Source organism: Bubalus bubalis, chromosome 4, assembly GCF_019923935.1.
Source record: "Bubalus bubalis isolate 160015118507 breed Murrah chromosome 4, NDDB_SH_1, whole genome shotgun sequence".
Classification (NCBI taxonomy): domain Eukaryota; kingdom Metazoa; phylum Chordata; class Mammalia; order Artiodactyla; family Bovidae; genus Bubalus; species Bubalus bubalis.
The window spans coordinates 91408307-91430154 of NC_059160.1; the positions used below are offsets into that span (position 1 = coordinate 91408307).

Below are 21848 nucleotides of genomic sequence, written 5' to 3' on the forward strand. Positions count from 1 at the left end.
TGTTTGTTTCTTACGGATATTCTATTGATATACATCCGTTAGTTTCTAGGTGTTCTCTACTCTATAAGGATTACTCTGTAAGGATTACCAAAAAATGAAGTTACACACAAGAAAAATAAGAAGCCTTCTGAGAAGTCCTTATGAAGAGTGAATTTTCAATATGTAGCAAATTATACTGCAGAAGTTCCCATCAGAATTCTTATAGCCTTCAATTGTTTAAGACATTGATTTCCAAATCAATAATCATAGTCAACTCAAAAATACCTTTGTCTTTTAGAACCTAGGACATGATGTTCTCACTTTAAAATTTTTTTATTTTCTAGTTAGTGGCAGAAAACAATCTATATTATGCCAAATCGATCTGAAAATTAGGAGTTATATAATAGCTACAGAAAACTTTTCACTATCCATATTAAATGTGATGCTCTATTCACTCAATTCTCTCCAAACAGGGCAAGGTAATTAAGGCTTTCATAAACTCCTTTTTAGAATGGGCAAAAATTACATCAGAGGAGAATGAATGGCCATGTTTTTATTTAAATTTGGTTCAGCCCAGAGGCCCCCGGTGGGACTGCACATGGCTAGCACAGAGCTTGTGCTGGGTAGCATGCTGTCTGGGGCTCGGTGAATTAAAAAAAAAAAAAAAACCTGGTTCACTACTGTGCACCTCACTCTTATAAAGAAATTTGACTCATTTACCACAAACATAAATATCTAAGATTTAAATATTTGTGTATTCATCCTTATACTTCTTAAAAGTATTTTTGGGAGTACAAAGGAAAATTGCTTTAAAAACTCCCTTTTCTCTCATATGGCAGTATTGTGGGAGATGTGGTATGACACTGCAGAAAACACAAGAAACAAAGAAGATAATAAATGTGAAGTATACCTGAGGCATCAAGCTCCTCTGTAAGCCTTAGGGTTCTCAAAACTAGCACCATCTTGCTAAAGTTATAACTGCTATGCCTAACATCTCTTGCAACTCCAGGCCTGGGGAAGAAAACCAAAGGGGGGAAAAAAAGTACCCACTGAGATAAAAACAAGAATGCACTATTTAAAAAAGTGGGGGGGGGGGGACACTATAATATGATCTGTAGTGCTGATTTCCTCTTCCTTGATGTTTTCTGTACTGGAGAAATTATTCTGACTGGAAAGTGAAGTCTAGTGTTTGGGGAAGGGAAAGATGCAGGAATACTGGATACTATATCTACATTCTAGACAACATTAACTCAATGCTCTATGTTATATACACTTTTCTCTAGGGCATAGGGTAATTATTTTTAAAGTTTCCATCTGTACTCACCACGAAGCTCTTCAAGCACCACCAAGAGACATACATGTTTCAGTCAACACTGTCCTGTTTAGAAAACAGGCAAGGAAAGAATCCAGCTTCTCTATTTCCCTAGAGTAAACATTCCAGCAGTTGGCTCCAATGTGTTCCATGAGAGTCAGGAAAATTTAAGACCGAGGCCATAGAAATGTCATCCTTCATACTGATTATACAATGAAAAGATACTTCTAATCAGGCTACTGCAAAGATCCCCCTCTCCCAAAAGATGCTCAGCATTAAAAATAGATGAACTGTTTAATCAGAAATGGGCTCTTCTCACAAAACCCAAAAGACTCCAGAATTTTACAATAATCTTACTCTGAATATACTAATGTAATTCTTGCTTGAAAAAAGCAGTGAAAAAAATTAAGAGTAGTTATCCATAAGAGCTCACCAATTACGCTTAAATTAAAACGTAAAACCATTTATGGAGAAAAGCTAAGTATGCAGGATGCCCATTTGCCCACATTAGCTTGGGAAAGAGGGGAGGTCGCGGAGGGAGACCCTACAGATACAAACCTGAGTGTGCACAATACTCCTGGGGTGCAGGCTCGGTGTTTAATATCACGATGTTTAAAACTGAGAAGGCCATTTTCATTGGCTGCTGTAACCTCTGATGCCTCACTGACTAAACTATTGGGTATGCTCTGAATGCCTTTTTTATTAGGCCAGCACACAGTTATGTAGCAGCAGCTGCTCAATAATGTAGTATGTAGCAGCAGCTGTTCAATTCAATACTGAGCAGCTGCTCAGTATTAAACTGCATTTTTCTGAAAGTCTGGGTATACACTGGCAGAGCATCCTTTTAAAATTGACTCCACAGTGTTAAACCTTAGGAATTGAGTGAGTATGTACATCTAGGTTAACCTTAAGACTGAATATATTGGGACTTCCCTTGAATATATTGGGTTAAGACTCTCTACTTTCACTGGAGGTGGACATCAGTTTGATTCCAGGTAGGGAATCCCGCATGCCGCCCAGTAGGGTCAAAAGGCAGGAGATTGATTATATTACTGTCTATATAAGCACATATCATAGAAATCCAGATTTGTAAATCATAATGATTAAATGCTCTTAACTTAGCAAAAACATCTACCCAAGACTCAATCTTTAAACATCAGTATCCTCCACTGGTTTTGGCATGATCTAGTTTTTGCTTTATATCAAGTTTTCTGATTACAGGAGTTGTATGACCTGAGGGGTATACTTATAAATAAATTTCTGCAAACTCTAGTCTATTCCTAGTAACATACAATTAAAGAATGGAGATAAGCTACAGAAATGCCCCCAAGAACTTAATCTCTGTTTAACCAACCACCTTATCTTTTTCATGAGCTGTATAACAGGATTTTTTTTTTTTTTGCTTTTTTCTTTCCCCAAACATTCTCTGGTAATGAAACTACTGAGAAATGAACATCTGGACACTTGCCCAGGGAGGGAAGAAAAACCCAACAAACTGATTCATCTAGAGTTGCTGTCTCTGTATAAAGAAACCAAAACATTGAAATTCATTTTTTAAGTCTCTTTTTCAAATAAGAGCTGATAAATGATGTTAATTCAGTTTTACTTTTAAGATCACAAGCTCTCTAACCTGGGATGCAAGGCTGTTGCTCTTATCAGAAATTTCAAAGGCCACGAAGTAGAAATGAGGGAATTGTAAAGAATCATCTTGGAAAAAATATCCCTGCCACTCAGAGGATCAAATCATTACAAATCAACAAAGGTGATGTCTGGATTTTTTTTTTTTTAAGTCTTACTGAAAGGTCCTAAGTTTTAAAATAAGGCAGCAAGGTTTATGCTGAAAGAGGAAAATGATGCTCAAACATACAAAGGCTGCAGGGCTTGCAAACTCAGTGTCTTTGGGGCTGGAAGAAAAGGAGAGAAGGCACAGACTGTATTCCATTAAGAATGGATAGCTGCCATTCAGTGTAAACCAACTGCACTTCCATTAAGGGGTGTGAGCCTGGTGTTCGGAATCCTCTGACTTTTCAATCAGATCAATATGCAGAAACTTTCAAGTTTTAGGTATTAAATGATGTATTATAAAAATTTTATGGAAAAAAATCCTGGTTAGGAAGAGGAGTCAAAAAAAAATCTATAATCCACATGTGGGCAGGCAGTTTGTGACAGTATCTTCCAAGTCCCAGTCTACTTCTAGTCTCATACTACTTGGTATAAATAACTTTAAATGCTTAGCATTCCCTAGGTGAGTCGCATTAGAAATATTAGAAATATTTCCAAAGTCTATTAGGAATAGATTTTGGCCTAGAAATGGTGTTTGAGTATTAATGGGAAAAGTGGGAAGAAAAACTGGGACTATACACATATTAGAAAGAAAACTAATATCTCCATTATCTTCTGTTGGGCTTTATAAAGTTCAGTGTTAGAATTCTTTTTATGCCTAAAGTGCTAGAATGGGCTGAGTTCCAATGCAGCATGGAAAACTGATCATTGGTTAAAGAATGACCAGAATCCAGAATGACTTCTGGATATTGTTACTAGGTATTAAGCTCTTTGGAAAATACCATCATAATATCGCTGAGGAAAAATTCAAGAAAAACAACAAGAAAGAAAATAACAATCACAGAGCATGCCGGCAACCAGGATGAGATACAACTGCCGAATAAAGAAATGTTTTCTTTGGAATTGATGTGCTAGTATCAGTAGCTACCAAGGACAGGTCGATTAAATCCAAGTCAAGTTTAACTGGCCATAGTCAAGTATCACTTTTAAAGTAAGTCAATTTGACCAGCTCATTCTGCAAAAGAACAGTGCTCTTATTCCTTTGTCACTTGTGATTCAGGCAAAACATCTGGTTTATCTGAAACAACATTCTTTAAAAAAAAAAATACAAAATATCCTTTTTATAGAAAACTCTACCCAAACTAGTAAGTTCAGGTTTACATAAACATACACACATACATACTTTTAAAATTCCAGAAGTCCAGACAAAAGCCCATAGGGGTGTGTGGCCACCATAGGCTAATCACTTAACTCTGGCAGCTGTAGAACTGTGGTGAAGTGGTGGGTCTCTGACCTACACTTAACAGCTGTCAGTTTTAACGCCGTGACAAAATCTACCCTATGAGGAAATCTTTACCTTTTGCTCAAAACATCTGAACAAAACTCATGACTGAACTAACAGAGAAATGTTAACAGGACACTTGGCACAAAAGGACTAAGAGAAAGTGGGTCTTATATAGTCCCTCAGGCTGTCCGTCATCTAGACACAAGTGAGTCAGCGTCCACGGTGTTCAGATGGTAGAGTTCAGGTTGAACTGTCAATCCCAGATGGTGCTGAGGACAGAAAGATGAAAAAGGGTTAGACTGATTTATAAGTATTTAAAATTGGAATTTAGGTACCTATAATCAGCATATAAAAGTAGCTCTTATTTCAGTTCTGCTACACTGATTTTCTTTCAGAAAATAAATGGCTTATAAATATATGAATGGTTTACTACATATATAAAATAACTGACAGGAGCTGAAATAGTTAAGAATTTGTTAATGCCAAATACAAAATTTGCACTTTAACTATTCTTGTGACATACTCTACCTCGGCATGTGTGTTTCTGATCAGGATATTAAGAGCAAATGTACTGTGAGCTTTTATACCTTAATATCGAGTGTGTTAGAACTCAAATTTCAGGGAATTCCCTGGTGGTCCAGTGATTGGTACTTTGTGCTTTCCCTGCTGAGTGTTCAGGTTCAATCCCAGATCAGGGAACTAAGATCCCACAAGCTGCACTGTGCAGCCAAAAGAGAGAAGAGAAATCAAATTTCAAATAGTCTAAATCCCGAGCCCTATTATCTGGGCGTTATTATCCTTTGGCACCTGAGCAGAGAAAAGTCTTCCATTTAAAGAAAGAAACATAACATGCATGTGCTAAGGGAACAGGAAAAAATCTATGGGTCCCGAACACTTATCAGACTGAATGAGAAGTACTTCAGCTGCTTTTACAACACATTGCTAGGCAGTTCCCTGGTGGTCCAGGGGTTAAGAATCCTCCTCGCCAGGCAGAAGACATAGTTTGACCCCTGGTCAGGGAACTGTGATCCCACATGCCTGGGAGCAACTGAGCAAGCTCTGGCTCTGGAGCCCACAAGCAGCAACTAGAGAGAAGCCTGCGCACGGCAACAAAAGATCCCTTGAGACGCAAATAAGACCCAGTGCAGATAAAAAATAAATATGAAAACAAAGCAAAAAAACATATTGCCAGACCCACTCCTGGAGACTTAATCCAGACGGTTTGTACTGGCATTTGTGAAGATGTAGCTTACCCTTTTTTTCTTCTCTGCATTCACCGTGGGACAATCACTGAGTCTCCTTGTAGCCCTACTGGTATTACCTGGGGTTTTAGGAATGTTGTTGCCCATGGTAACAGCCTCTTTTGGCCCTTTCAGTTACCTCATCTGTAATTTAGAGGCTGATTTTTTTGTTATAAGAATTAAATAAGACTATATGAATAGGCAGGATGCTGAATGCACACAATAGATTCACAGTATGCATGCGTTCTAAGTCACTTCAGTCATGTCTGACTCTGACCCTATGGACTAGTACAGTGTAGTGGAAAAGGCACTGGGGCTGGGGTCAAGCTCCAACTATACCACTTCCTGTGACCTTGAGCAAGTCATGTATCCTTCTGAAGCCTTATCCTACTCATTTGTAAAACCAGAAAAAATGGTATATTTGAAAATACCAAGGACATTAATAAGCTACCACATTTTGTGTGTGTGTATGTCTGTGCTCAGACGTGTCTGACTCTTTGTGACCCCATGGACTATAGCCCACCAGCTCTTCTGCCCATGAATATTTTTCTAGGCAAGAATACTAGAATGGGTTGCCATTTCCTACTGTAGGGGATTTTCCCCAATCCAGGGATCAAACCCATATCTCTTGTTTCTCCTGCACTGACAGGCAGATTCTTTACCACTGCGCCATCTGGGAAGCCTAACTCATTTAGGTCTTCGATATTTTTTTAGACATTAAAAATGCCCATCGGAGGATTGTGATGACTGTAAGAAGATGAGACAAAATGGAGCCTGTGATAAAAACTATTCTCAACTATCAGGCTAGCAATTACTGAAACACACTGGCCTTAGGGCAGAATAACAGCACTTCACCTTTCACACAAATTTAGGGTCTTATGACTTAAGGTCTTAATAACCAAGAGCAATTATCAGATACCAGGCAATTCACTGCAGCCTATTCTCAAGGTGGTGGGGTGGGCTTGTAGTAAGCAAGGGCTGCATTTTTAGTCCTATGACCTCCAGATTATATCACTTGATGACTTAGTAGAGAAAACTCCTTCATTGGATAAGTTTGTGGTATTGCTTGGGGACACTGAGAAATGGGGTTAAATGGCAGAGGAATTGGCTAAACCTTTCAAGGGCACAGGGGTATGGAAATGAATAAACTATCAGTTCTTAGCTATTACTGGCGCTGCCCATTTTCTCAACCTACCAGAAAAAGCATTCAGGTACTTTTGAAAATTTAGCACAGGCCAAACAAAATTAGCCTATCAATTGGCAACTTTTGACCTAATGTACTATAGCACTCTTCAGAGCATTAAGAAAAGTATCTTTGATATGGTGCTATTCTGGATGCTGCTAGACACCAAAGCTTGGTGTCTTAAAATGTATACTACAAAGTGTATACTGTATATTGTATAGGATGGTTGGTAATGGCAACATGGGCTCTAGAATTAAGCTAGTCAGGTTCAAATGCCAACTGCCCACTTACTGGTGATATGTTTTAATTTTTGGTCCTTCAGTTGCCTTATCTATATCCTTTTGCTATAAGAATTACATGAGATCATGTGAGTGCTTGGGCTTCCTAGGCGGTGCAGTGGTAAAGAATCTTCCTGCCAATGCAGGAGGTGCTAGAGTCTCGAGTCTGATCCCTGGGTCCAGAAGATCCCTGGAGGAGGGCATGGCAACCCGCTTCAGTATTCCTGCCTGGAAAATCTCATGGACAGAGGAGCCTGGCGGACTATAGTCCATGGGGTCACAGAGTCAGACACGACTGAGTGCCCCCCAATACACACAGACACAAACGTGAGTGCTTAGACACCCAACTAGCATGCGTTAGTCATTTTTAACATTCCCAAGCTAAGGTGTCAAAAGAAGGTGACACATCTGGGCTCACTGGTCCTGTCCAAGGAAGGAACACAAAGCACTGCAGAGGGCAGAGCGAAAGGAAATGTCTACAATCAGGACCTTCAAAGTGTTATGCATCTTATTTTAGTTCTGAAATTAAACCCAAATAACGAGTTCCCTGGTGGCTTAGTGGTTATGATTCCAGACTTTCACTGCCACAGGCCCAGGTGCAGGTCAGGAAGCTGGTCAGGAAGCTAAGATTCCGTAAGCCACATGGCATATTAAAAAAAAAAAAACTAAGAAGGGAGGAAGGACAAATGTAGAACAAAACTCTGAGATAATTTCTATAGTGTAACTTACAGTATTCAATTCCTGTAAGATAGGGGAAGCTTGCAATAGAGAAAGGGGAAATGAAGCTCTAGTGACACTCCTGGGACAAATTAAGTGCTGACTTAGCTTTCCTCAGAGAAGGCAATGGCACCCCACTCCAGTACTCTTGCCTGGAAAATCCCATGGATGGAGGAGCCTCGTAGGCTGCAGTCCATGGGGTCGCTAAGAGTTGGATACGACTAAGTGACTTCACTTTCACTTTTTACTTTCATGCATTGGAGAAGGAAATGGCAACCCACTCCAGTGTTCTTGCCTGGAAAATCCCATGGACGGAGGAGCCTGGTAGGCTGCAGTCCATGGGGTCGCTAAGAGTCGGATACGACTAAGTGACTTCACTTTCACTTTTCACTTTCATGCATTGGAGAAGGAAATGGCAACCCACTCCAGTTTCTTGCCTGGAGAATCCCAGGGACGGGGGAGCTTGGTGGGCTGCCGTCTATGCGGTCGCACAGAGTCAGACACGACTGAAGTGACTTAGCAGTAGCTTTTCCTGCCGTGTGTTTGGTGACAAGCCTAGCAGGTTACTGTGTCTGAGCTTGGTCTTTGTATTTCTATCTGGTCTGCTGTCAGGAAGCATTTAACAGGAGGCTTCCTGTGTGCTGTTTTGGATCTGTCAGGAATTCTCTGCTCCTTATTAATTCCTGAACACTCAGGAATTAAGGAGAGGCAAGCCTCTCTCTGGACTGAGGAATCCTGGCATTTCCTTCATTAGTGTTTCTATACAGTGATAAGTACCCTCTTCCTTGTGAACCATACAGTAAAAGTGATTGTTTACAACTCTCTCTCTTTAATATGGATCGCCTATGTTTTGTAAGTCTGGAATTTTAATCTTTATCTTTGCTGAGAATAACTACCTTGTAAGACAGTATATATGCCCACACCATGTTGATTTAAACACCTTTGCTCCATCAGAGCCCTGGTCCCATGTCTTTCTCTCTCTCGTGCACGCGCTCTCCCTCTCTCTTTTTCAGGCTGATCCCCTGGAGCACAGAGGCTCTCTGAGTTCACTTTCCTGCCCAGGCTTCTAAGACCCTCTCGAGAAGGCACGCTGCGCCTTCACCCCCTTGAGAGGGCGCCTGAGACCTTCATGAACAGAGCAAGCCCCGTGCAGGTGCTTTATTGGCTTTCTGCGTAAACCAAGGAATATCAGCCTCTTTCTCTCTCCTTTACTTTCTTATCGGTCGACTCCGGACCACCAGGTTCCGGTCCATTAAAGGACCCCAACAGGCTGCCAAAATGCTTTCATATCTAAACTAAACAATTTTCATTTCTCTTTTCAAATACACATACTTTTTATTGGCAGCATATACAGAATATAAAAGCCTACCTCAATGGTGAAACAAGACTACAGACAGAAAAATATTCAGCTTAGAGCAGAGAAATGCAAAATGACCATTTTTTTCAACTTTAAATATGGTAACAATGTAATCTTTAGCAACAGCAAAACTAACTAAATTGGTAGTAGAAATTAGTGTTTGGTGTCAACAATTCAAGTCTTCTCGGAACTAAATGTATGTTGAGGCTTGAACGCTGTAAATTTGAACCTTGAGGGTCTGCTCCCACACAGATTTTTTTTCAATATTAAATGCTACAGAAATACATGATCCCAAGTCGGGTGAATTTGAGAATGCAGAATGACAGATTCAGAGGAACACTGGACATGAAGGGCCGAGTATAAACACAAAGAGCTGACTATAGATTACAGGCCGATTTTTTTTTTTTATTCCACAGAGGGTCAGCATCCCTGCATATCCAGGTGTAAATTGTATTTCTCTAACTCTTATAAAGAGAAAAATCACTAACAGTGTGGGTCTAATATGTTCTTCAGGTGGTAGTTGATGTTTCAGTATTTCAAACTTGTTGAGACCCATTAACAGAGTATTTTCAAGGTTAAAAAAATACCCAGGAAACCAAATTGAAAAAAGAAAAGAAAGCTTTTACACTACAAACTAAGTGTACATATTGCTAAATGTCACTAAAAGCTCATTTTAACAACTCCCAAAACCACTAACAGGACCTCACAGGAGCCAAACTGCAGCTCTTCCCCATCCCTGTTAATTCCCAGTATGCTGTAGCAGCAGTTATTTTATGCCACACAGAGTGCATATGCTGGCGCTGGAAGATTTCAATTTTAAATGTTGTTTACTGTAGCCAAAGTACTGGCTGAACAGAAAGTACACTTTACATGTGACAGCATCTGATGGAATATAGCATGGGAGTGTTAACACTGTAAAATACTACACATATAGTGATATACACTGCAGCTTAACTGGGAAGAAATTTTCCATCATTGCAAGTCATATATATAACTTTTAAAAGAAAACTAGCAGCTTTTACCTGGGTTTTGAACCATCTGTAAATCTGAGACTGACCAGACCTACCCAAACTCGGGGGAAAAGTAAATGTTAGTGTACTGTCTTTACAAAGAACTTTGTCAACATGGCCCTCACCTACTGAGGCCAGACGAGAACTTAAGATGTCAGTCCCCAATTATTTTCAGAGTGCCCCTGTAACCAGTTTAGGGAATGATATTAGGGAAAGAAAGGGATGTGAGGAATAATGGCTAGGGAATTTTCCTCTCATGATTCTGTGTTATGTCACTGGAGGGGTTGAGGTAGAGGTATGGTCAGTGGAACACCTCAGTTTACCCTTAGTTAGTGAGTTAGTTACTCAGTCGTATCCAACTCTTTGCGACCCCAAAGACTGTAGCCCGCCAGGCTCCTCTAACGACGGGATTCTCCACGCAAGAATACTGGAGTAGGTTGCCATTCCTTTCTCCAGGAGATCTTCCCAACCCTGGGATCAAACCTGGGTCTCCTGCACTGCAGATGTATTTTTTACCATCTGAGCCATCAGAGAAGCCCCCAGTATACCCTTAATGAGATATAAAACACTCCATTCAGTCTGCGCTTTATTGGAAACAATGCCTTTAGGGGCTCAGGTGAACAGAGAATATCAATCAACAGGAGTTACAGAAGGAAGACATCAAAATTGAAAAGTCCTTTGATTGCATTCCCATTACTGTTTTCACCAAGTCAGTGGCTATAAAAGAACGGATTATTTATCTCCACCAGACAATGTGACTTGGTTTGAGATAATCACTTGGTCTCAGGCTCCACATGTAAAAATGTCAGAAGTGGCTGAAGAACAGCAGCTCCATGCTGAAGGGACCCATTTCCTCTGACTCCAGAGCTCCACCATCTGGTCTCCGTTTTTCCCCTCTGAGGGAATGGCTGAAGAGAGGTAGCTCAGTGCAACCCTGCAGAGAGAACTTGGCAACCATAGTGACACCAAAGGACTCACTGAGAGGGAGCGGGCTCTGCAATGCTTACATCCAGAGCTCCTGAGATTGCTTGGCAAGTCGTCTTGGGCATGCTTCAGAAAAACATGACAATTCTGGTAGAAGGTGTTTTTTAGGAATAAAACAGATGGCTTCTTTTCTTTTTCTCCTCACTCCAATGTCTCTTGAGAACATCAGTTCATAAATGCTACCATCTTTTTCTATCACTACCCTCCTAGGGGAGGAAGGGGGAGGTTTCCCAAATCTAGTGTTCAAGAAGAAATACCATCAGGAGAGCTCTGTGCTAATATGAGAATTATTAAAATCAGGACTCCAAAGAAAATTTTGATAAACTCTTTATTCTCTGCAGAAAATTGTTCAAGTGATTTTCTAACAGATTAGTTACCATCACCCACAAGTGAGTTTTACCATCTGTCCATATATCATCTTTTTTATGCTTTCTCGTCCCTCTTAACTGCCACTGAGAAATTTAAAGTGAAAATAAATTAAAAGAATCCTGAACCTGATAGGGGTAGATTATCTCATGATTTTATATTAATATGGATCAAATCTCACCCTAGTTGAGATTTAATCTTTTATAATTAAAAATTTATTATTTTATAATTAAAATAATCCAGAGGACGGCTGGTGCCAGTGCCCCAGTCCCAGTGAGCCACTGCTGACCCACGCCTCTAGAGGAGACCCTCCAACACTAGCAGATTTCAACACTAAACTTGCACAATGGCTTTGAAACCAAGAGTCATAGATTTTGAGGAATCCTGAAACAAACTCTTTACAACAATCAAAGTTGTAGTCACGCTGGAGTATGGAGAGAGAGCAACGTGGAACAATCTCTTCTTGTATCTTTCAATGGCACTGACACCTCCGTCCATCAGAGAGAGAGGTTCATAAGCTTGTTGAAAAATGAGAACAGGTTTAAGGTTTTCTAAGTGGAAGAAAATTCCAGTGTGACACTTTGCAAATATATTATTGTTCACATTTCTAAGTTCATTGCCCATATGTAGCAGTCAAAAATCTTTGCTAACCTTTTATGCAATAAACACTTTACTGAGCACTTAATATATCTCAGGCACTACTTAATTAAAATTAAATTGAAAATCAAATCAAATTTTATTATAATTTAAATAAATTTAATTAAATTGAAAATAAAATTAAAAGACACTTGCTCCTTGGAAGAAAAGCTATGACAAACCTAGACAGCATATTCAAAAGCACAGACATTACTTTGCCAACAAAGGTCCATATAGTCAAAGCTAGGGTTTTTCCAGTAGTTATTATGGATGTGAGAGTTGGACCATAAAGAGAACCGAGCACTGAAGGATTGATGCTTTTGAACTGTGGTGTTGGAGAAGACTCTTGAGAGTCCCTTGGACTGCAAAGAAATCAAACCAGTCAATCCTAAAGGAAATCAACCCTAAATATTTATTGGAAGGACTGGTGCTGAAGCTGAAACTCCAATACTTTGGCCACCTGATGCTAAAAGCTGACTCACTGGAAAAGACCTTGATGCTGGGAAAGATTGAAGGCAGGAGGAGAAGGGATGAGATAGTTGGATGGACATGAGCTTGAGTAGGCTCCAGGACTTGGTGATGGACAAGGAAACCTGGCATGCTGCAGTCCATGGAGTTGCAAAGAGTTGGACAAGCAAATGAACTGAACTAAGACACTACTTTAGGTTTTGGGGGTATAGCTATGAACACCACAAACTGCTTTCCCTTGATTCTTCTAAAGGAGATCAGACATTAAACAGATGTAAAGACAAAACAATTATTCAGAGGGTATACATAAGGAAAGTATTTCTCAGCCTTTTAAATACACTGTCATTGGATACACTAAACTTGCACACGTATTCTGTACTTTGTATTATAAAAAATTTATTGAAATACTAAATATGTTTTTTTAACATATAGTCAGTCTTTCTCACAATCTTACATAGAGGATTATGCCTCAAAAAGATAAAAGAAGCTGGCCCTTGGGCAGCAAAAGAGTTCAGTGTTGTTTGAGAGAAGCAGACGTCAAGTTGTCAAGGATCCTACTTAATCCAGTTCCCAGGTTAGAGTTCAGAGAGAAAAATAATGCCATCTTTCAAACATATGCAACAAAGCCTTTTCCAACAAACAGTTGAGTCCTAAATGCAGTCTGTGCAACACATACGTCTATGTTCACACAGTAAACCACAGAAACACTGATGGTACCTGCAGACAGTGTTCACTTAGTGTAGCCATGAATAGCATCTTCATTCAGCAGGACTTCAGATGCTTACCGTGTGTGTCCAGAGTCCAGGAAGGACATGCCCAGTGCAATGAAACACTGCCAACCCTGAAAGAAAATACAGTCATCATTCACCAAACTCTGTGGAGAGCCCTTACCCGCTGCACCGCCCACATTACACTGCTCAGATGCAAACTTCTTTGTTGTACTAATTTCGATACTCAGTTCCCTTTGTTCCTACTGCTTTGTGTTTGCTTCTTTTATCTGATTGGGAGAGTTCCGAGAATACCACTTTTGTTCAGGCTTATCACATTCCTTACACTATGGGGAATGAGTGACTAATAAAATCGCAATAGTCTCCTGATTAAACAGTAGTACTTCACTCTAGAATCAGTGATCGGCCTTAAAAGTAGGTCTTCAACAATTTCTATAGTGTCAGGCTGACTGAGAACAATTCAGCACATCTGCATAAAGGAAAGATCCCCTTAACTTCTACAGCATTTTCTTTGGGCGGGGGTGTGTGTGTGTGTGTGTCTGTCTGTCGGGGACTTTGAAGTGAAAGCCGGAAATCCTAATGACTATACCACCAGAGAATGCCTTGCTGCAAATTTTTAAAACAACTTCTGTGTTACTTGGGTTTCCTTAGAGTAAGTCCCTATATTACAGGCTCATCATAATCTTAGTGTGCCCATGGTTCACTCAGGAGGAAAAAAGAAGAGATATATCTACTCAAGTCATAATTTTTCAATATTTACTAAAATGTTTTCCCAATCAAGTACCTACCCTGTGGCAGATACTGGCATGGGAACTACTGCTGCTAAGTCGCTTCAGTCGTGTCCGACTCTGTGCAACCCCATAGATGGCAGCCCACCAGGCTCCCCCATCCCTGGGATTCTCCAGGCAAGAATACTGGAGTGGGTTGCCATTTCCTTCTCCAGTGCATGAAAGTAAAAAGTGAAAGTGAAGTTGCTCACTGGTATCGACTCTTACCGACCCCATGGACTGCAGCCCACCAGGTTCCTCCATCCATGGGATTTTCCAGGCAAGAGTACTGGAGTGGGGTGCCATCGCCTTCTCCAGGCATGGGAACTAGGTCAGTGTTAGAAAGATGAGCAGGGGGTTTCCATCCTCCAGCCTTGCCATTCTCTGTAGCAGATACATTATAAATTCTGCTGTCCCTAATCCTGAACCCTGTGTTTTTTAGAGAAACCTGTGTAGGACAGGGAGGTGGATGTGTTGTAGCTATCACTGCTTTTCACTGATATAAGTAACATTATAGATCTGCAAAATAGAGAAAGAATATATCCATAATCCCATCATCCTAAGGCATCTACTCATACATTTTTACATAATTTACTCTAGACTTTTGATAATTTTTTGATTATCTAGGTATACATAATTATGCATTCCTTTTTTACAGAGCTATGTTTTATAACCATCATTTTTAATAATTCTAGAATAATTCAAAGAGAGAATATCACTATTTACTAATTTCAACACTGGACAGCTATTAAATAGTAGAGCTGGGCAGGGCTGTGAATCCACATGTGCTGCCCTCCAAAGATCTGAAATCACACAACACAGCTCCCTTCTCCAACCCCATCTTTTACCACTCTCTACTTTCTACACAGCTGATATTCTTTGAGTTTTTCAAACATACTACACTCCCTTGTTAGGAAGTATTAGGAATGGAAATCAGATGGAATGACAGAAAAATGACAGCACTTAGGAACCGAGGGAAAATTTATGGCTAAAAATATTCTTTAGTCACAGCTGGTTTAACGATTTCATGTAAATTGTATCAATAACCTGAAGATAGATAGCTATGCGCTCTTTTGGGTCCTCTGTCTTCTGAGTGTTAGCCCCCCTTGACCACCCCTGCCCCTTCCAACTGGACTTACCAAGTAAAACACAAAGCTCAGATAAGCTATGCTGACCACTGCAGCCACCACGTACAATACCATATGCCCTACATCCTGGACATAAACCACCACAAAGTACATGTTGATGGAACAGATGATAAGGACCACAATACCGCCCACGATCCTCAAGCCTCTGTGAAAAGAATCAGCACAATTATTGGTAGAATAGTCCACCCTGTCCGCAGATGGAAAAAGACACTGTATCTCCTTAGGCAGGAGTAAGCAGCATTTCAAAATAAACTTAAAAGTAGATCTTATGTCCCAGATTAGGTTAAAAGGGTTAAAGTTATGCAATGTTAGGGAGAAAGAAAGGCTTCCCTCGTGGTTCAGTCAGCTAAGAATCTGCCTGCAGTGCAGGAGACCTGGGCTCGATCCCCGGGTCACGAAGATCCCATGGAGAAGGGAATGGCTACCCACTCCAGTATTCTTGCCTGGAGAAGAACACCATGGTCACAAATTACAATGGGTCACAAAGAATCAGACACGACTAAGTGGCATGCGCGCACACACACACACACACGCACAGAGAGAAAGAGGAAAAATAACACTATCAAATAATCCCTATTATTTAATTCCCTAAAAATGGAACAAGCCCTAAAACTGAAAAAAGTCTTGAGTCCCTAGAGATGAAACAAGTCATTTCAAATATGCATGTCCTTTAAAGATATATAGAAAAGGTATTAGAACAAAAAATGTGCTTTCCGTCCTTTGTTACATACACAATCTCTATCTTCATTTTTCTTTTAAATTGAAGTAGAGTCGATATACAATGTTGTGCTTATTTGTTTTTAATTTTTGGCCATTCTCTGTGGTATGTGAGACCTTAGTTTCAGGGAAAGTCCCCAATAGTCTCTATTTTCTAAGTCATAGATTGAAGGGGCAGCTCTAGCAATCACTTCTTAAAGCATATAGCTCCCCTATAACTGATTTTCTGACTGGCCTGTTTGATGAAGATACCCTTCCCCCACACATCTTTGGGAACTAAAAGAAACACTCACAGTCCATTGGCAAATTCGCTCATGACCGGTCGCAAGCTCGTATATGTTAGAATGGGTATGAGAGCAAAGGGAAGCTGGAAAAGAGAAAACTAAGATCAGACAAAGCTATGGAGGGTTCTTGTAAAACCCCAGAGAGCAGCACTCTTAGCAAAACAGAACCACAGACCCTGCCTCACCTACTTTGTGAGAAATTATTCCTGTCATCACAACATGCTGGAGGGTTATGTGGAAATCTGTAACATGAACCTAGCATCAATTATGCTCATAGTGTCTTAATAAATTTGTATCTGCCAAATTTTCTTAACCTCCATAAAACCAAGGAGTGTCTTATACATTATTTAATGTTTGCTTGGATTAACAAACAATAACATTGTGTTCTTTGTGTAATTACCGCTTATAATTCCCATTCAACAGGCTTAGAAAAAAAAACAAGTCATTTCTAAAAGCCTTTGAGATGCCAGAGATTCATATGTTTTCACTGTAGACCAAGAATGTGTCTCTTTCTTGCTCTGAATTTTCCCCACACCCACACTAGGCTTGGTACCTAAGGGCAATACAGAATGCCTCCTGACTCAACGGGATGTGAGTTTCCCCAGCTCCCTCCTCACCTGTAAGCTCTGAAGAACATTCAGGATGTCATTCAACCCTGTTAGATGCTCCACGTCTTGGAAGACGGCCACAAGCAGAGCGGGGATGATGGCAATAGAGCGGGTCAGACTCACTCGGGCAAAGCGTGACCACTTTAGGTTCAGGAATCCCTGGAAGAAAACACAGAAACAGGATGAATGTCTGGAAGAGGAAACAGAAAAAGGTCTGGGGAGGTTCGGGAAGACCTTAGAGGCATGGGATTAAGAAAGGACAAAAGGGCAACGTCCTCTTCCTCTCGTCTATCCCAGTCACAGCAGCACGTACCTCCATGACAAACTGGCCGGAATAGGTTCCTGTCATGGTGGAGCTCTGCCCCGCAGCCAGGATCCCCACTGCCCAGATGTAGAGAGCGGCAGGCCCGAAGTAACACCCCAGCACAACACCCTGGACAGGCAAGGGAAGAGAGATCACCTGAGACAACACCCCAAACATATCCTTGGTGTCACCTCTCCCCATTCCTGGCTACGCACCCACCTCTACCGAGCGCTGTGCTGGCACTGTCCCAGAAGCGAGACTCGGGTCCTGACCTCATTCTAGAGGCTTTCAACCTAAAGTCTGCTGGATGGGCCCCCATTCCTCCTCAGCCTAGTCCCTTCTCTTCTCTAGGCTCCTAAAGCCTTTATCCTCAACTTATATGTTAACTATTAAAAAATGTCTACAATACATTTCCCAAATTATATTCCTTAATACAGTATTCTAGAAGACGGTAATAGAAATGGAGATAAAGTGCAAATGAATTCTGGAGATGCTGCATACTATTTATTCTACTCTTGGAGGTTCACAATGTACCTGGCATAAAAGGGACAGAGAGGTCCCAATAAAGACCACTTTCCTGGGACTTTCCTGGTAGTCCAGTGGTTAAGACTTCATGCTCGGAATGCAGGGGACATGGGATGATCCCTGGTCAGGGAACTAGATCCCACATGCCACACAGCATGGCCTAAATATATAAAGTCTCCAGCCACAAGGATGAGGGGTTGGGGAGGAGAACAAATATATAAAAAAAAAAAGACCACTTTACTAAGAACACTTGCTTTGATGCCAATTAACACCTATAGCACAACATGCTATCAACACAAGTTTAAGAATCACGGATACAATTCATATTTTCAGCTGATCTTATATTTCCTTCCATAATCCAAAAGGCTTGTCTGGCATGGGACCTCTGAATAACAATGCTCAACAATCCAGAGAAGACATGCTGAGCTCTGAAGTGAACCCTCAGAAAAGACCAGATACTATGTTAAGAATCTTGATTCAGGGGCAAAGATCAGAAATCTGAACAGGTTTACCCCTTTGTAGATGTCCACAGCCAGTGTTGAGTTATCGTCTGGGAAAAGGTGAGTGTGGGGACTGCTGCTGTTTTTACAGACTGCAACCTGGAACCAGAGAAGTTTAGGAACGACTTTTAATTTTGAGGTCAGGACTCAGATTAAGAAGACCTCTCCTACAGCTCACACACAGGTCATCTAAGAGACAGATGCTAAAAGCAAGAAACTGGACATGGATTCTGATGAGAGCAGAGACTGGCCACAAATATGAGAGGACACCCAGAATAGGAGCCCTTAGTCAAAGCAGAGACAGAAGTCAGAGGTCCTATGATGGGAAACAAAGGAGTCATCAAGACCAGACTGGCAATCAGGAGTCACGAGGACAGAGAATTCAAAGTGACAAAACAGCCTGCCTAGCCACAGATTCTGTTTTCTGTGTGTTGATTCCTCCCAACCTGTCATCACCAGTAGGACTGGCAGGCAGCTGGTAGTCAGTAAACAGGAAGGGAAAGGGGATGAGAAAGAGCAAACAGACGTGAAGCCACTAACAACAGCAAGAGGCAACCTTTGTCCGAGGAGAACTCCCTTCCCAGTCAAAAGCTGGGAAGGATGGGCTGAGCTGCACCACAGCCCCAGAGTGTAAACCACGACTGGAGCAGTGACTTAGGGGCAGCACTGAGATCCATTTCCCCTGCGCTCTAAGTCACTGTCACGTTTTCCTGCCCCAGTCAGCTTTTCTCTTTACCCTCACATTCACTACTACCCATGTCCCTGGCTTACTTACCACCTGCTCGTTGGTTTTCTCAAAAAATGCTTCGGCAAACACTGAGATGACACAGGTGTTGATGATAAAGGAAACAAAGAGAGCAATGCAGCAGTCAATGAAGAAGTACTTATTGGCTTCTCGAACTTCCTGCCTTTTGGCTCGGTCTATATGTCTGGACTAGAGAGGTAACAGCAAAAGTCAGTTTTTTTAAACTGTTGGAACAAGTTAATTGCAATATTTCATGAGTATGGAGTCCACTGAAAGTCCTCAATGGCAAACAACTAATCACATGAAATGTGTGAGATTCCACTTACATCCCAGTTCACTGAGTGAGAAGTCATGACCCTGTGATGGTATCACACATCCCCAAACTGGAAAAAGTGACCAAGTGACTTCTGAGCCCTCAGTTACTGTGGCTGGAAGAACTGCTGACCTATAAAAACAACCTGATTTCAGACCTAAGCAGGAGACAACCTTAATGACAAAAGTCTCTGAAATCTCCCAGCTAATGATTGTGTTGGACTGACTGTAAAAGCCAGGTTGGGCTTTTTTCCCCTGACCACTAGGGGGCCATTCAGGCTTCTGAGATTTAAAGTTGGGAAACATGGTACATCTTCAGTATTTTTAGGAGGGACTTTAGGCTCTTCTCTATGGGGTCTGTTATCTCTGGTCACCTTTGTGATAAAAACAGAGTCCAACTGTGTGGAGGCCAACTGTGGAAAAACACGTGCTCCTTCAGGGCTCTAACAGTTGTAAACTAAGTGTGTGTCCCTTGCAATTAAAGGAGAAGGTCCCATGAACTACACAGGCCACTGAGATAAGAAAGGTTTTGCTCACCTTGACTAAGGCAGAATGCAGGTATATGTTGTGTGGCATGATAATGGCACCCACAATGGCCACAGCCTGCATGATCTGTGGGGTATGACAGTCTGAACAGGATGGCAGGAACATGCCTCTGAGGATTTGGGTCTGGCTGGGATTCACTGTAACATACTACACACAAACAGAACAGCTATTAGCCTTTATTGGAACATGAGACTAGGGAGTAACACAGTACTAGAGACACTGCATCCTTTTTAAACCCCTTCATCAACAAATACACAGGAAATGAGGAACACAGAATCATCCAAAAAAAACCAAGCAGCACAGTTCAGAGAATTTAGGACTGGAGTGTCCAGACATTTCATATTGTATTTTATATATACAAAATAGATGTGTAGAGAATGCAATTAATATTCTAAAGCAATAAAACAGCTGCTAAGTGCCTTATTGATATTAGTGCCACAATAACTCCTGTCAGACACACACCTTAGAATACAGTCAAGTCTTGATTACCCACACTAACCATGCTTCTGTGCTCACCATGTATATAAAAATCACTTATGCTTGCCTCTAGCATCTGCTGAGACTCACTCAGAAACACTTCTCATATACACTTTTTTCCTGGTTCAGCATTTCCCTTGGAAGCCTTAGACCAAGGTATATCATCTACTTAGAGCAGATGTATTGTTAAAAGCTTATTAGCTAGGGCAATAAACAGAAGTCAGTCTATAATAATTGGACATAGAAAGGTGCTGGGTTTCACTTCACTACATATAATGGTAGAGTTAGTTTTAACCCAGTGGAGTGTTGGGACTGGGGCACAAACCAGGAAATAGGCCCTGTATCCCCTATAGTTCATTGCTACAATACAGAGACAGTCCAAGCTGCAATTACTGTCAACCAGGATGAGCAAAAACAGAATCCGTTTAGGTACCAGCCAAGAATAACCCTGCAACCCCTTTCCCAACCCTCTACAAGGCTGCTGTTATTGGGATGGCGAACCTAGGAGATTAGTTTGGAAAGTTCCAGAAATTCTAATCAATTGAACTAAGAGTCCCTGCAGGCCTTCCTTGGACACTAGTCTTTGCTACAATTCATTCCTTTAAAATTGGCATAAGGTTGAATTTGGCTTTTTGTTAAAACCTACCATCTCTTACAATAAAAGAACAAAAATCTTGTTTTAAAAAGCTAATAAAAAAATGAAGTTAATGAATAGCCTGTAATACTCACCTCATAGCCAAATGTGAGGGCCATAACAGTGAACATAAAACCAAAAAATGTTTCTAGCTTTCGCAAACCTGAAGGGGAAAATGTAGCAGTGAGTCCACAGAAGGCAGATTTCCCCGTAAATCACATGATGGAAAGCAGCTCCTCTGACTGACCCCTCCATTCCCATGCTCCTTACCATAGTTGTCCAAAAAGAGAAATGCAAATGTATCTGCAATGGTGATGAGAACTCCACCCCATAGTGGAATCCTAGGTCAGAGATGAAAAACAGAGTTTTAAGGAAAGAAAAGAAACATTGAGAATGACTCTTTTCCCAACAGTTCTCCAGATATCTGACACTTGCAGGAGCAAGGACTTGGAATATGGATCCATGGTAAGCAGGCCAGGCCCTGGGTAGTTTAGGATCACAGCACTAAATGAAACAATTTGTTGTTGCCGTTCAGTCATCAAGTTGTGTTCAACTCCTTGAGATCCCATGGACTGCAGCACGCCAGGCTTCCCTGTGCCTTACCATCTCATCTCCCAGAGTTTGCCCAAGTTCATGCCTATTCAATCAGTGATGCCATCCAACCATTTCGTCCTCTGTCGCCCTCTTCTCCTTCTGCCATAAATCTTTCCCAGCATTAGGGTCTTTTACCAATGAGCCTAGCTATTAGCACCAGGTGGCCAAAGTATTAGAGCTCAGCCTCACCATCAGTCTTTCCAATGAGTCTTCAGGGTTGATTTCCTTAAGATTGACTAGTTTCATCTCCTTGCTGTCTAAGTGACTCAAGAGTCTTCTCCAGCACCATAGTTCAAAAGCAGCAGTTCTTCGGCGCTCAGCCTTTTTTTTGGTCCAGCTCTCACATCCGTACATGACTACT

General features: G+C 41.1%; 1 protein-coding gene across 9 annotated transcripts in view; it reads right to left on the bottom strand.

The window, feature by feature from the left end:
• Positions 1–301: 301 nt before the first annotated feature.
• The window catches only part of LOC102407231 (natural resistance-associated macrophage protein 2), a 33415-nt gene continuing 11868 nt past the window's right edge, over positions 302–21848 (bottom strand). For 2 of the 9 annotated variants that reach the window (XM_025284160.2, XM_025284157.2), the window contains 10 exons: positions 21164–21234; positions 20989–21056; positions 19774–19929; positions 18955–19113; positions 18192–18278; positions 17164–17283; positions 16860–17009; positions 16252–16325; positions 13384–13439; positions 11440–12012 (listed from right to left, as the gene is read on the bottom strand). In XM_025284160.2, the coding sequence (XP_025139945.1) occupies positions 11828–12012; positions 13384–13439; positions 16252–16325; positions 16860–17009; positions 17164–17283; positions 18192–18278; positions 18955–19113; positions 19774–19929; positions 20989–21056; positions 21164–21234 (1126 nt within the window). In that variant the 3' untranslated portion in view covers positions 11440–11827. Of the gene's footprint in view, positions 4628–11439; positions 12013–12969; positions 13440–15232; positions 15685–16251; positions 16326–16859; positions 17010–17163; positions 17284–18191; positions 18279–18954; positions 19114–19773; positions 19930–20988; positions 21057–21163; positions 21235–21848 lie in introns of those variants that run through there. The other 7 variants (XM_025284158.3, XM_025284159.2, XR_003108904.2 and 4 more) reach the window with 7 other exon arrangements.